This window comes from Chelmon rostratus, chromosome 20 (genome assembly GCF_017976325.1).
Source record: "Chelmon rostratus isolate fCheRos1 chromosome 20, fCheRos1.pri, whole genome shotgun sequence".
Taxonomy (NCBI): domain Eukaryota; kingdom Metazoa; phylum Chordata; class Actinopteri; order Chaetodontiformes; family Chaetodontidae; genus Chelmon; species Chelmon rostratus.
The window spans coordinates 1,896,309-1,911,966 of record NC_055677.1 but is presented as its reverse complement, the minus strand read 5'-3'; the positions used below and the strand labels follow the sequence as shown (position 1 = coordinate 1,911,966).

At 43.0% G+C, this 15,658-nt stretch overlaps 1 protein-coding gene across 3 annotated transcripts in view; it reads left to right on the top strand.

The window, feature by feature from the left end:
• Positions 1-283: 283 nt before the first annotated feature.
• unm_hu7910 (un-named hu7910) overlaps positions 284-15,658 on the top strand; it is a 35,801-nt gene continuing 20,426 nt past the window's right edge. For 2 of the 3 annotated variants that reach the window (XM_041960981.1, XM_041960980.1), the window contains exons 1-3: positions 284-460; positions 5,358-5,552; positions 11,293-11,361. In XM_041960981.1, coding sequence (XP_041816915.1) covers positions 421-460; positions 5,358-5,552; positions 11,293-11,361 — 304 coding nt within the window. In that variant the 5' untranslated portion in view covers positions 284-420. Of the gene's footprint in view, positions 461-2,508; positions 3,040-3,112; positions 3,179-5,357; positions 5,553-11,292; positions 11,362-15,658 lie in introns of those variants that run through there. The other variant, XM_041960982.1, reaches the window with a different exon arrangement.

Here is a 15,658-nt window from a genome sequence, read left to right as displayed (position 1 = left end):
ATGTATTAACTGTCTTATCATTATTTGTGCTTTTGTAATGTCTGTTCTCCGCCCCAGATGTTTAAACTCTTCTTCCTCTTCTGCCACGTTTTTGCTCCTTTCCAAAGAGAAGGACGAGACCGGGAAGCTGTACCGCAACCTGATTGGCCCAAAATCACGAGAGACCGCCTTTAGTCCCGCCTATGAGCTGGTTGGCTGGCTCTGATTAGTGAAATATAAAGTCCATCACGGTTACTATGGACTTTGGCTTTGCTGGTATCCAAGAGAGGACGTGATTTTTGGTCGCTTCATCAATGAGAGCAGAGAACGTCAGGGAAGCAGGAGCGTTTACTTCGTTCATGTTTTTGTCATAATCACAGCTAAGCTAGCTCGTTAGTTCGTAGCTGCAGCACACAACAACTGCATTGGAGTAACGAAGCAATGGCCCAGAGAAAGAATCCCAAAACCCACTCCAGAAAAGGTCAGTAGCCTACCCTTTCCTTGCTAGATTTTGTCAGCCCTGAACGCGCCGCTATGGCTTCTGAACATATTTGCATTTCAAATTTTGCTATTTAAAGTAGTTTCGCTAAAGATGCACGTCCGAAAGAACAAAACCGAAGATATATTTTGAATCCTTTACATACATTATTTAATGTGGCACGCATACCGACGCAATGTACAGCACAAACTACAGCTTTCTGCGTTGCATGTCCCGTGGTTCTCCAGGCAAAAGTGCCTCCTGTTAACCAGCAGATTTCATTAAGATTTTATTAAAGTAAAGATAGCTAGTGTATTTAACACATGCCGAACTAAGGAGTGGTTTTTATTCGTCTCTGTAAATATCCTAATTAGTGTTTTCCTATGTGTTTGCTCTGCCACTACACAAGAGAATATTTAACTGGCAGAATTTTGAATTGAGTCTGGTTTGACGTTCTCGCGCTAAGAAAACCGTGCCAGTATAGCCATTTTTGCTAGCTGTCAGAATATGGAGACTATATAGGACAAAATATGTCCAATTTAACTAAGCGCTCGAGTTTAGATCAAATGATGCTCTGTGTGACGGCCAGCTTGCTTGTCCAGCGGTAGCATGGAAGTGGCCCTGTGAAAAGCTAACCTAGCTACCAGAAGCGATAGCCCGCTAACATTAGCTAACAGGCTATTAACTTTTTAACAGACAGCAGTTCATGGTTGATGTTTCTGTTGCGTTAGTCAGGCCAAGACATAGGGGGGACAGCACACTCACATAACCCGGCTTTACCTTATTTACACATTTATAAGTCTGACACAGCCTTTCAGGTTACTCCATAATCATAACATAGCTTCATCATCATCACTAATTAGTACAAGGGGCAAAACATTTGTCTAATATTAGAAGTATGTCTTCAGTGACCATTTGGGCCTTTGTTGTCATCCCTTACATACTCACATAAGTGTTGTGGTATTCGTAGCCTAATATAATTAAATTACGACATTCATGGTTTACACTTGAACTCATTTAAAGTTTAAGATTGAAAAAAGAGAAATACTTTTTTGCCAACTCATTTCATGTTGATGTCATTGGTGTTTGCTCAATAATGATTACTGGAAGCTCAGAAGTTTACACAACTTTCTATTGACCACAATAATTACTGCACGTGGGCGATCTGTCCCCTGGAACCAACAAATAAAGACCTCCTCCCTCTTCTCAAGCCTCTCAGTGCCTGTTATTCCAAACTATATTAGGCCGAGTACTAACAATGGATGTGTCGGCCATTCAGAAATAAATTGACATTAGTGCTCTGCATTCACATTGGTGATTTAAAACCCAGCATTGTGTGTGTAAATGGGGAAAATGACATCATGAGACAGAAATGCATTACACCCCTGCGCTGACTTACTTACTTACAGTCACAAAACTGTAAGGGTGTGCAGTTGACATCAAAATAAAGGCAGAGTTCAAACATGTGTGTGCTCAGGCGTAGTAATGTAGTAATGACCCCTCAACGGTACTCATGAGTTCTCATCAGCCAAACGTCAGCACGCTGGTGTCACGGCTGGTGTACGTTTTTTTTCCAACAAATCTTGCCCTGGTAATGATTCACTGGTCAACCTTGTGAGGTACAACATGGTCCTAGTGTTTCACATGTTGTCGCTTTAATTAAGGTGACATATCCCACAGCTGTGTGTGTGTGTGTGTGTGTGTGTGTGTGTGTGTGTGTGTGTGTAAGAACAAACAAGTGTCAAGGTTATTTTGTGGGCTGTTCTGTCCTCTCTGGCATCTCTCTCTCTCTCTCTCTCACACACACACACACACACACACACACACACACACACACACACTGTGTCGCTGGGTTTGTCGGCTCTAATAATAGTGTGGATCAGGTTCTGGATGGCCAGTAGACTGTAGTCCTGCTGGGAGGAAGAGGAGGAGGAAGAGGAGGAGCTCTTTCTTTCTCCTGCTCAGCTCAGTCACTTTCTGTCATTCTTCTAGTTCACTACTTTTCTTTTATGTCTTTGCCTGTTTTTGGGTGATCAGCAATTTGGAATATTTGTTATTTCGGATTGTTTTTATCTCTTTTCATCACCTCGTTGATTTATTATTTTTGCTTTTGGAGCTGCTTTTTTTAATTGCTTTCTGAAAATGTCACCTTCCTGAAAGGTTTTAAGTAGATTTGGTGCTGATATAAATTTGTGATTCCTCTTTTTTATATTATCTTTCAGTGAGTTTTAGTATCTGGTAACATCGCAGGTCCATCCCTTCATAACTTAAAATAAATACGTTTTATTCATTTTGATGGTGGTTTAGTGTGAAACCCACTTTGGTTTGTCTACCCTGGTCCCTGTCTGGCCTGGATCTGGCCTGGCTTGGTCCAGCTTTTGTGTTCAGCTGAGACCTGAGACAGTCCATGCAGCGCTACCGCCACTATGGCACCTCCTGCTCCTCCTCACCCTCCTCAGTTCCTGTAGAAGAGGTCCACGCTGAAGAGGAGGTGTACACCGAAGAGGAGGTGTATGAGGAAGAGGCAGAGCTGCTGATGCAGGAGGAGGAGGAGGAGGAGGAGCCTGTGGTCCAGGAGACAGGTAGGATTGGTGTACAAATTGGCCTGGTTTGGTTGAGGCTCGGTTCTTATCTGGCCTGGTTTGGTTTGGTTAGGAGGCGTTGATGAGGAGGAGGTCCCACAGGCGAAGGAGGAAGTGAAGCCTGTCAAAGAGGAGACAGGTAGGAAAGGTTTATCAGCTTGGTTTGGCATGGATTGGATTGGTTTGGCATGGTTAGTGGGTGTGTTTATGAGGAGTAGAGCTCAGTGATACCTGTAGACAACATTAACGTTGGTTTGTTGTGGTTTTTATTGGCCTGGATTGGCTTTGATTTAACCTCGTACACTAATTTCTTTAATGAATTTGACTTTTATTTACTTTTAAAACAAACTGGATGGACAGTGTCGTACAGTGTTAATGGAAGGATTTGGGTATTTATGTGGCCTGTAGAGGCTGAATGTGGCTCAGTGTAATTTAGCCTGGTATGGTTTGGCTTTACATTGGTTCAAGTCGCCTTCTAACAGTATTAACGAGGGCTGAATAGTTAATTATTGAAATTATAATATGGCCCAGGATAATATCTAAATCACAGAGCTGCAAAGGTAAAATGTGTCACAACATGCTGTTAGAAAAAAATCACTGTGGTGCTGCAGAGCTGCCCGGCCTGCAGACGTGAGGGACCGTGCTTGTTCTACAGACCCCCGCAAAAATCACATCAACATCATGTGAATTTTTTTTTCTGTGAAATGAAAAAGTCAAGATATCTGTCAGATATTGTTCAGCCCTCGTATAAACCAATCACAGCTAGGCTTGAGTTAGAGTTTTGTAGTGGGGGGAGCCGCCGTTTGCAGGCGTACTGCTCCCCTCTCTCCAGTTTTCTTTCAGTGATCTTCTAAATCTTCTCCTGGATAAAGTAACAATTCTGTGGGTTTATTGTTTCAACAGTGTTTCTAAGAAATACGTTTTCTTTTGGTTTAACTTGGCTTTGAACACTGCGGCGTCCATGAGCCTCGGCCATCGTTGTTAGGCAGAAGAAACCAGTTAGAGGCGAATCAGAGCTGTAATAAACTCGAAGCTTCCTCTTTGCAGCTGTGAACAAACCACAGCGTCATAGTTGGTCCAAATGGTCCTGATTTCATTTAAGATTGTGTCATTTTAGCTCCCACCCACTATTAGCAGCCCACGTAAGAAAAATGACCTTGTACATATGTACTCATACTGTATATAACCTTGGGAGTCGTGGACCTTTTCGTCTGGAACCCTCTAAATATACTTCTAAAATAGCTCGTCAAACTCTGCCTCTCTATTGGCTGAACTGTTCCCAGGCTCTGGTTCTTTAGAAACACACACTTTAGGCCAAACTAAGAGTCTAATAATGACCCAAACTGTTTCTGCTTTCTATCTTGAGCATTAAGGCCTGTTGTCATTAGCTCCATGTCAGTGCTGGAGGACCAACAGCTGTTGTCAACTCTCTCAGTCTTTCACTGCTCTGTCTCTCTCTCTCTCTCTCAGGGTCATGTCGACTCTATGTCTCTCACTCTATTCCTGGGTCGGTCCGCCCTTTCCGGCTCCTGCCGTGTTGTCTTTTTCTCTGCAGCCTGGATTTGTCAGGGTGGTTTATCACTTGTGGCCCATGAAAACATACTTGATATCCTAAAGGGAAACTCTTGGATGCAGATCTGCGTCAATAAAGCAGACCTGCGTCAATAAATTTGACCTTAGTGCATAAATGGTAAAGTCATGCCTCACCCCAAGCCACGTCAGTTTTGAATTTTAGGATCATTTTAAGATCTAGACATTGGAAAACACTAAAAAGATCTTGAATTTTTAGTCTCTAGTTGTGCAAAATGTTCCTCTGTAAACTAAAGAACTTTTAACTTCTCGTGATGACGCAGTGATTAAGATTTTTCTTGGTTTGCAGCGTTTGAAAATTCTGCAGGACCTTGTCACAGCATGCTAGATTTATACAAGCCGTCCAATCACAGATGAGAGGTTTCATTTCAAAATGTGACACATGCATGGAAGTTGAAAATTGTAGTTTGACCGCACAAACTTTATGTCAACTTACCTGCATTTCCTGAAGCTTCAAGCCACATCTCACCCCGTGTTTCAGCACTGAGTCATCTCCACGACAGGCCTCTGAGCCGGCTGATGCTTACAGTAACAGTTTAACTGTTGTTTTAAATCTGACAGCAAGGTATATTACTCTACAGGTAACCATAGCAACAGTACTCAAACTTCATGCTACGTTACCAATCACGTTTCACAGGTAAAAAGAACATAACTCTCAGTCAGACATGTTAAATGGCACATAGGAGACATACTGAATGGTTCTAACATGAGCGTCTTCATGTCCTCAGAGGGGAAGACGCCGCCGGTGGAAAGCAAGAATGGAAAGAGGACAGAGAGAGGAGGAGGAGGAGGAGGAGGAGGAGATGCAGGAGGAGGTTCTAAGTACTCCATGTTCACCTGGTTTGTGGTCCTGGCTCTGCTGGGAGTCTGGAGCTCTGTGGCTGTGGTCTACTTCGACATCGTGGACTACGACAGCGTGATCGGTAAGTACCGGGAGTTGGGTCATTTCATGAATGTTTCACAGGTGACTGCAGTGCAACACGGCTCCCTTCAGATGGCCATAAAGTCGACCTCGTCTTCAGCTGTTTGCAGCTTTTTTACCCCGTGCTCTGCAGGGACACAGAGCACAAATAAACAGCACCAGCCTTGAAGTACATTATCACTGCTGAAACCGCCTCGGGTGACATGTTCACTTACGTTTACAAAGTGCAAAGTTTCGAGTTCTCGAGGATCACATTCTGCCAGGGAGGATTTGGTCCTGATCTTCCTGCTAGTGGATTCATTTTAATCCTCCAGGTGCACATAAGGTATACAGGCAAGTACGCAGTAGCTTGTCTATGCATATGTGTTGGTAACAAGCAAATATCACAAACCTTAAACAACACAGAGTGTGTAAAGAGTAGCTCTCAAAAGATGTTCTTTTCCCCCAGAAAAATACAACTTTTACAACTTACAGCACTTTCTGAATTCAAGTTTCTCTCTGTCACTGAATGAAGCTTAAATGCCTCGTTAAAACAAACTTTATTCAAACTCGACGGAAACAGATTGAAACTCACCAAAATCATCTTTGTTAGACTTAAATAAACCTTTAATTCACTGAGTTAGATGTGGCTGTGACTGAGTCTGTCGCCGAGCAGCACAGGCAGAACATTAAATCAGCTAAACGAAGTGACAGAAATAACCCAAACAAACAACCTGGATGGATTCGGCCAAATATAGCTGATAGCTGACAGCCGCCCAGACAAACAGCAACAGAAGCCATTAAAGTAGGAAACAATGTTGAACTTACTGCGATTCAAAATCTATTTTACTGTGAAAGAACAGACGTCACATAAAGTTTAAGGGCAGTAAAGGATAAATATTGGTTCTATAATAAAGCCTAAACACCAGAAGATGTGCAGTATTTTATTCAAAGATCCTCCTACAGCAACAGTAAAACATATGAAGCTTCTCACAGTTAAATTAACGTTAATTTCAGTGATTTTCACCATTTTCTTTCCAAAAAACACAAAGAAATATCCTTCTGGTGTTTACTGGCTGTGGTTTACACATCGTCCAGCTTCTGATGAAGGTTTAAAGTAAAACTGAAAGCTAGAAACTGCGAATATCTTCTTTTTTTTCTCTCTTTGAATCACATATTTCATTACTTTACAAGTCTCAGGTGAAACTTTGTGCTCGTTAAAAACCGTTAAAATCACACAGATGCACGGTGCATTCAGCGAAGATGCTGGCCTAGTTTCTGGTTCAAAAACACACACACGCACGCATACACACACACACACACACACACACACACACACACTGAAAGTTTCAAAGTGTTGGTTTTCATACAGGAACCTGCCTCTATCTTCATGTGGTTATGATAGTCATGCCGGGCTTTCACAACCTCTTCCTCACAGACAGACAGACACGCACACACACACACACACACACACACACACACTCTGGTGTACGTGTCACGAGACACGCTTATCTCAAACCTCATCTTCCCGTGTCGATGATAAGCTGCTTCATCTGTGAGACTTCATGGCTGCATCTGTCGGATGGAAACAGATAAGATTCACTGACATGAGTGTTTGTGAGGAGAAGCAGCACCGCGTCAGCTTTTTATTCTGTCCTGTTCAACCAGGTTGGAATAATGACAGCAGCGTTGTGATGTTTGTAAAGTTAGTCTTCTGTGTTTCCTCTCTGCTCTGTCTGCAAAGGCTTTCAGGGCTGCATGATCAAATGATAAGTGATCAATGGGCCTCATTCAGGAATCATTTTTATTTTTTCCCTACTCTCCTAAAAACCGTGTAAGAGAAAAATCTAACATTAAGCTGTTTTCAGCCATGTGCAAATGTTTGTGAATCAGGAATGTTCTTAAACTGGATGCAGGGCAGGCAGACGTGAGCATCAGAAAACACTCAACGAATCATAAGCAGGAACAGAAATCCTGCAAGTTTAGGTCTTTACAGCTGTAAGTGAAATGATCTTTCGGAACAGTTTCTATCTGATCATTTTCTGACGTCAGTTGTGTTTTATTTGTTGTTTTCTGGCCCAGAAGTCGCTACAAAGCAAAACCAGAACCTGTGTGTATTAACTAGGGGTGCACGATAGTTATCGGGCCGATAACAGGAAATTATGACGTCATTCCGATAAGTCCGATATCACGACGAACAGCCCCGATAACATCTATGTTTTTGTCAGCACGGCAGCGCCTCGCTACCACTATGAGACCCGAATGGCCTGCAGTGAATGCTGCGTTCATGTGACGTTGGCATAATCAGAAAAACTCTTTCTCACTGGGAAAAATCAAGAATACCCCCTCATGCCAGAAAACAACTCGTTAACTCGGTCATAATTTTGCTAGTTGCTGACTTGAATTAACATTCGCAGCATTTTTTCACATGTTACACACAAAAAATAGAAACATGAACTTAAAAAGGCCAAAAGAACGACTACCAAACGAGGGAACGGGGGAATGTACGTTACACCGTGAATGCAGCATGCGGCACAGCGTGCTTATGAAAACAGAGTTCAGACTTCTTCAAAGTTTCAGAAGAAAACTGTTCGCTGTTTATTCGTAACAAATGTTCCAAGCGAGTTCCACGAGGAGGGAGAAATGGCACGAGCTTTAATACCTGATCAGTCACCTGAAACATAACCACTGCTTTGACAGAGTTTGGAAAGCGTATGAGGACGGCCGGCCTGCTAAAGACGCTAACGTTAGCAAGCCAGCCACAAAGAAGCCACAGACTGACACACGTCGGCGAGGCTTTCGATAAGTCCAAGAAATTTGCCAAAGATGTCCCACAGGCTGAGGTTATTGAAGATTTAATCATGGACGTGATGGTGCTTGACTTACTATGGACTGTCCTTCTTCAGTTCGTTTACATAGATCAGTCTAAGTAAGGGATCATGTATCTTCGTTCAGAATGACATAGAAGCCCGACGCGAAGCGGGGGGGTTATTTCTCCATAGGAACCTGCTCACTATACGTTATCCTGCTTAGAACTCTGCTCACTACTAAAGCATTTAATAATGTGACACAAAATACTGATTAAAACACATTTTATTGATTTAAAATGAGCCTACTCGTCTGTCACATCTCTCACTGCGCAGCGGCTCTGAAAGTAAACACGTACGTTGCCTAGCAACCGCCTCTCACTGTGCGCAGCTGTTTTTGGTTTTGTTTGTGGTATTGATGTCATGATGTTAGGTATATGTGTGTGTTATCGGTTATTGGTATCGGCTTTAAAAAACAGTTATCGTGCATCCCTAGTATGAACCTTCAGGTGCTCCACTCCTAACTTTTGTCAGCAGGGTTGAACACCATGGAAGTAAAATGTGTTTGATGAAGTTTTGAATTTGTTTGCACAGACAAAATCAAATCTGTGTGGAGGAATATTCATGCATGAGGCTCATTCTCTCAGATTTTACATACTACAGACCCTCATAAGAAACTCTGAGCGGCTGAAATCAGCCTCAGTTTCAGCTTGAACACTGGAGAACAGAACATTTGATAGTATTCCTCTCTGATTTGCTACCAGGACACATGTGACTGACCTGCAGCACTTCACAGTAAACGCCTTCAAGCACTGCCTTTTCATTTTGGATGACTTTTACTGTGAAGCAGCTGCAGTCTAAACCTCATTTCAGCAGCTTTTGAGATGCTGACGAATCCTGCAGCCCTGTGTGTTGTCTATAATTCTGTTGCTTTGTACTAACTCAGTCCTTTTTCTCTGCAAACAGAGGTCGAGATTCACTGTGAAATGCTCTAATGTCGTGTGGCTCGTCTCTTCTTCTCCTCCTCTTCTCTCTCTGTGTGTTATCTCTGCATGCAGCCAGAGCGAAGGAGTTTCGTATGAACTTTTCTGAAGTTTTACAAGGTACGATCTCAAGATTCAAACATCCACTAACAAAAGTGCATCTTTACAGTTCCATATTACGCTGTGCACTTCTGTCAGAGTCAGAGTGTCGCCAAGCTACTCCAGAGAGTATAATGAGTCGGGTTCAATGGTTGGTAAGAGAATGTACTGCAGGTTTATGAACTTTAAGCACTGAGGGGAAACAGTGAAACAGACAAACTTAAAGCCGTCTAATAGCAGCTCTTCCTGTCTATATCTGCAGTAATAGCACACGGCCCGAGATGGTTGGTAGCATCTATTTCACACCTTTGTTATATTTAACAGCCAGTTTTCTTTCCTTCTTGTCTGAGGCTGTGTACTGTACTGCTTTCCACATTCAACAAACAAGACAAATGAGCAGCTTTCTTACTAGTTTATATATTTTCAATGCAATACGTAATATTTGATGATCCATTTATTGACGTCACCAGCAAAAGCTTTCATGTGTTGGTTTCCATTAGTGCTGACAGAAAGCCTCAGGGAGGGAACTGCATGCAAAGAGGGGCTTTGTTCATACACGGCAGTGCGGCAAGTGCTTCAGAAACTGCAATGGCGGTGATGTTTCGCGAATACCTCCAGCCACAGACCTGTTCTAAGAGAAGACGGACAGAGAAAGAGAACAAGAGAGAGGAACTGAAATGCATTTGTTTGTCGCTCAGTGGTTTTCTTACGAAAGCCGAAATAGGCGACAGAAAACAAGCGCTCAGCAGGCAGAGACGTGGCCTGGAGCGTTAACCAGGAAGTCACATTGAGATTAAAACCACTTCTACAAGCGAGACCTAACCGAGACCTTACCGAGGTGGGGTCAGGTAGCAGCACCGAGCACACGAGCAGGACAGTAGCATCAAATCACAATAAGTACAACAAAGCTCAACACAGTGCCATAAACAAGACAGCGTTAAAAAGCATGTGTTTGTTAGTTAGTCGGAAGAACTCTTAACTGTCAATCTAAATCTAAATGCATTAATTAAAGTACCCGATGTAATTGTTCTGTGCTCTGTGCATATGAATGCACTGTCACAGTTTAACCGGTCAGTAGACTGGTAGACGAACGGCCACAGAGTCTGGACGCATTCGGCTCGTAGCTGGACTCGATTCAGATTCTGAAATAAGATTTTGTGGTGATTTTATAGGTCGATGAGTCCAGAAAAGCAGAAGATGACAGACGTCACGTGAACAATGTGACAGCTGAGAAGAGTTACTGTTAAAGATGCTGTCGTCGTCCTTCACCACATCCTTCCTCTCTTCAGTGTTTTAAATGAACACTTTGACACACTACTGTTCATGTGCTGAGTTCTGTCCTCTTATTGATTGTTTGTATAGAAGATTTCTCCTTCCTGAAGTCTTCTGCGTTGAGTTTCAGGCTCAGTTCAGTTGGTTATTTTAAAATGTCGCCTCTCTCTCTCCCCCTGGCTGCACCTGTATGCATCCACCTGGCAAGCTAACGGTATAAATACCATAAAGACTTGGATATGGGCCAGGTCCAGGTCTCAGGTTTAGGCCTCTGCAGAGCTCCAGTCTCTGCATACAGTGTGTGTGTGGGTGCTGTGCATGTCAGGAGGTCACGATCGCCGTATTTCACACATCTTTTCAGTTTGTCTTTTATTTGAGAATGACGTTCATACTGTCTCATAATCTCAGAAATGCTGAAAATGTAAATTTCTAAATCTAAAAGTAAATATTGGAGGAAAGAATTCCGGCTTCAAAACCATCAGTTAAGTTGTGTCGTTAGTAGAATAATAATATGATTCACATCACATTCAGCAACTGTACATGCTCACATTTTAAGATGTCCATGTCACTCAGCCTTCCTCTCCTCCTCTTCCTCCTTCAGGGAAACTGACGGCCTACGACACGGATGGAGACGGAGACTTTGACGTGGAAGATGCTAAAGTTCTGCTCGGCAAGTCCACTTTAACGTTTCTTTGTCAGTGATTGTGCCTGACTGATGTGGTTTACAGTCGTGTCCCCGTGCCTCCGTTTTAAACTCATCTTACTCTGTGGTATAAACCACATCTGCATGTCAGTGACTCTAAAACCTGCCTTGATGCTGAGTCGACTCACACTCGTGAATTTCTGATCGCCTGTTTTGTTGGCTGTAAGGAGAAAAATCCGCAGCGTGACGCTGAACGATGAAGTTCATCGTGAGAGTGGGCGCATTCAGCTGTTGTTGGCTGATGTTTGTTCGAGGTGTAAAAGCTAAAATCACGTAGAGGCCTGGACTAAGTGTTAATGGGTCAGTTTGGATCCAAACTAACATGTTAAAACACCAAAGTTAGCACATAACACACAGAGACTAACCGATGCAGGCAGAGGCAGACCAGCAACTGGTTCTCTGCAAAGTAAAATGACAGTTTTTGTCAATGGAGTCTGGTGGCTTCGGGGGGAGCAAAGATGGACATACAAGCTTCAGTTCCCTGTTGGACGGGGCTGTCTGACAGCAAGGTGAAACACTGAAAATAATCTAAATGTAGCGTACTCTTAAACTAATTTTTCAGGTGGGCCGTTCTTTAGGTGGTTAAAATACAGCTTAGCTTCCTACACCAGCACTCCTGCTTCTCCAAACTGGGCGTGTCCCAGCCGCCATCTACTGTAGGTAATACAATCACTATGGACAAGTACCTTATTCAACCCCACAGCGAAAATCCAAACTATCTCTTAAAGGATGCTTTCTGTTTGGTCTTCTTCTTAAAGTCTAACTGAAGCTATAATAGTGCAACTTTAATCAATGACATGATTTATTCCATTAAAAATCATCACGGTTTGCAGAAACCAGCTGGTAGCATCAGCAGGATGGACAGAGTCAATCAGGAAGTTGTTTTAGAGATGTAGTGTTTTAGAAAAAGAACAGTGCGGAGAATTAGAGCAGAGATGGCCGCCTCGTACTGTTGTAACGCAGACAGGAAGTCAGAGATTGCCTGACGAGACTGAGACAGGAAGTAAAGGCTAATTTGTTGTCTGTGGTTCATATGCGACTTCTTTAACTCACTATTTCTCTCTTTCCCACACCATCCTTTATTTTTGTCCTATTTTTGTTACGGTTACTCTCCATTCCTTTGTACCATCTTCCTTCCTTCCTGCAGCACATCCTTCCTTCTCTCCTTCTGTCTCTCATAGTTTCCTCTCTCCTTCTCATTTATTATTCTTAACATCTCCTTCTCCTTTAACTCCTCCTCCTCGTCCTTTTTATACTTCTTTTCGGACTCCCTCTTTGTGCTACACTCTTGTTTCTACCTTCCCCTTCTCCATCTCCACCTCTGCTCCCATCCCATCTGTTTTTCCTCTTCCCTCCCTTTTCCTTCTCCCTCTCTCTCTCGTCAGGCTTGTCCAAAGATGGCGGTGGTAGTGCGAATGCCGAGTCGCTTGAGGAGGTTCTTAATATTTTAGCTGAAGAGGGCTCTGATTGGATCTATGGCTTCTTCACCTTCCTTTATGACGTAGTGTCCTCACCCTTAGACCGGGGCGAGGAAGAGGAGGAGGGGAAGGAGGCGGCAGCTGAGATGCAGGAGGAGGGTGGCACGACCTCCTCTGATGACAGGGAGGTCAAAGGGGTCATACTTGACCTCCAGAACCAATAGGAGGACAGGAAGCAGAGCCACAGCCAGTAGCAAGGCTCCCTGGTCCCACTACCGACCAATGAGGACCAGACAGGGATGTAGCCCAGTCCAGCTGGAGGAGCGCGTGTGTTGAGGTGCAGAGGACCTGATGGAGGACAGTCTGGTTTCCACTGCAGGACCAAACTGGTTAGACTGGTCATAGAGTCCTTTTAAAGAAACCAGACACCTAAAAACTCAACAGGGTGGTGGTCCTGAAACACTGGTCTGAATGAAAGAATGCAGTTAAATTTATTGCTTTTTGGTTCATTTGATCGTTCAACTTCAACCCAATAATTTATTTAATTCAATGAAAAGTGAAAAAAACACATTCCTGCACACTGAAAAACACCTTATGGCACCATAACCTTTGGCTCAAGACAAACTATGTGTGTATTTTACACCTGCGTTGACCATTTTACAAATTATCCATCAGTTTTTAGATTTCCTTCCTTCCATATCTCAACGTGAAATACATCAGATTGCAGTGAACATTCAGTCCCTGGACTTATTCTTACTTAATTCATGTATGTTTTGCCATAACTTGTGTTACCTTCAGGTGATGATGCTGTCTGTTGTGAAATCTTTTTTTTTATTTTCCTCCGTATAAACATTTTTTTACACAAGATATAAACTTCAATCTGTAACAAAATAAGATGCACATGAGCATAGAGCAGAAAAATCATGCATCACCTGCCCTTTTCTCAAGCTGAGTAAATTACGTGGTCTGACGTGGATGCTCTCAAATTAAACGGTTCAAAGTGACATTTCATCACCCGTCGGCTCCGCATGGCCTCAGTCTGCGCCGTACAACTGAGACAAACGGCCTCAGGTGGAAACCCTGCTTCATTTAAACAGTCCAGTTGCTTAATTGAATCAAGTTATTTTGCTGGTGGTTAACTGTCCGTAGTTGTATTTGATGATGATGATGATGATGATGATGATGAGGACATGCTGGTGAGTTGAAGATGATGACGATAATAGATTCGGACGATGCGACGGCGCTCGTTATATTCTGCTGGTTCTGACTCATGTTCTGTAATATTAATATGACTCACTTTATATTAACAGTGCTTACACTTCTGTGCCTGTAAACCATGAATAGTCACATTAATGGATTATATTGTGCTCTCTGTTTGTAGATCTTTGAAATGTGATGTACTGTGCAGTTGGCAGCCTGATCTGTCGTCTGTTACCCTCTTCGATCATGTTGGTGTCTTAGCATTATTTATGTGTTAATACTCAAGTTCACAATGATATTCTGGATCTTCTGCAAGTGTGTAATGGAGTTAACCCTGACGCATACAGTGATGTTTTGTGTACAGGTATAATGCAACTTAAAGGCCAACAGTTTGTTGTAATGATATAAAAGGCAGTGCAGCTGCGTTTAGAGTTTTATTGAATGTGTTTGTATTTAGCTCCTGATAACAGACGGATGAAAAGACGTGAAACTCATTCAGTCACCTGGTACACCGCCTGTCCGAACACACAAGGTGTTTCCTGTTAAGAATCAAGCTCACCTCGTACAGCACTTTGTCTTGTGCTTCCTTGTGCCGCAGCTAGCAGCTACAGTGGATTCTAATGGAGACCCGTTGTTGTGTACTTCTTCTCTGCTGTCCAGCCATATTCCAGACACGTCATTCACATTGACTTCCATTTAGCAGAGCCAGTCGTCTCACTGAGCGCAATGGCTCACGCGCACGGGACGTCTGAATACACTGGAGCCATTGTTAGTCTGCTGTCTGTACACATGTTTGTTTGTCACTGGCATGATTAGCCGGTAACCTAGGCTACCTCGGCTACGAACAACCATTTAGACAAACTTTGAAAAACTCAAGCTTTGATTCTTCGTATTTTAAATGGATCCATGTAATTTCACGTGGCGTCTGACTGGTTCACCTTTCACAGTAAAATGCCAGAATGACGTGGTTTCATGAACTTCCTCTGCTGTCTGTTTGTTCAGATGAAAAGAAGTTAAGAGGTCCTGCTCTCAGGAGAGACAGGCTGAGAAAAGGTACAGTACAAAACGTTTGTGTGTGCCAACCCCCCCCACTGACACTCAGCTCTCCTGACACATCTGTCTGTTTCCAAACCTTGTAGAGGACAAGAAAGAGGTGAAGAAGAAAGGTGAAAGTAAAGGTACTGCTCCAGTTTCTGCTGTTACTGCACGACTCTGTTTGACCCTGAGTAACTGAATGGTGGAGTGAGGCATTAACCTTCAGCTCCTACCTGCACTCAGTCTGAAAGCATGTGTGATACTGAAACATCACACTGATTCAGTTTCTAAAAGTGCATTTTAACCAGGCAGAAAGAACCTTAGAATATGGATTTCTTTACAAACTTTATTTTCATTTGCCGTGTTGTTGGTCAGGTTTTTGGATTGTTCCCTCACCACCCCAGTCATAAATCTAAACTAGCTGCACACTGTTCAGGTCTCTTACTTCTGTGTTGACAGCCTGCCACTTTGAGTGTGATGATGCTTGTTGCCTTGGAAACATCGAAAGTGTGAAGTCTTCTGCTGTATGTAATGTCATATTAAAGCGACCGTCGCTGGATGACGATGCAGAGTGACGATGATGAGCAGGCATTTGCAGCGATATTTGGGTA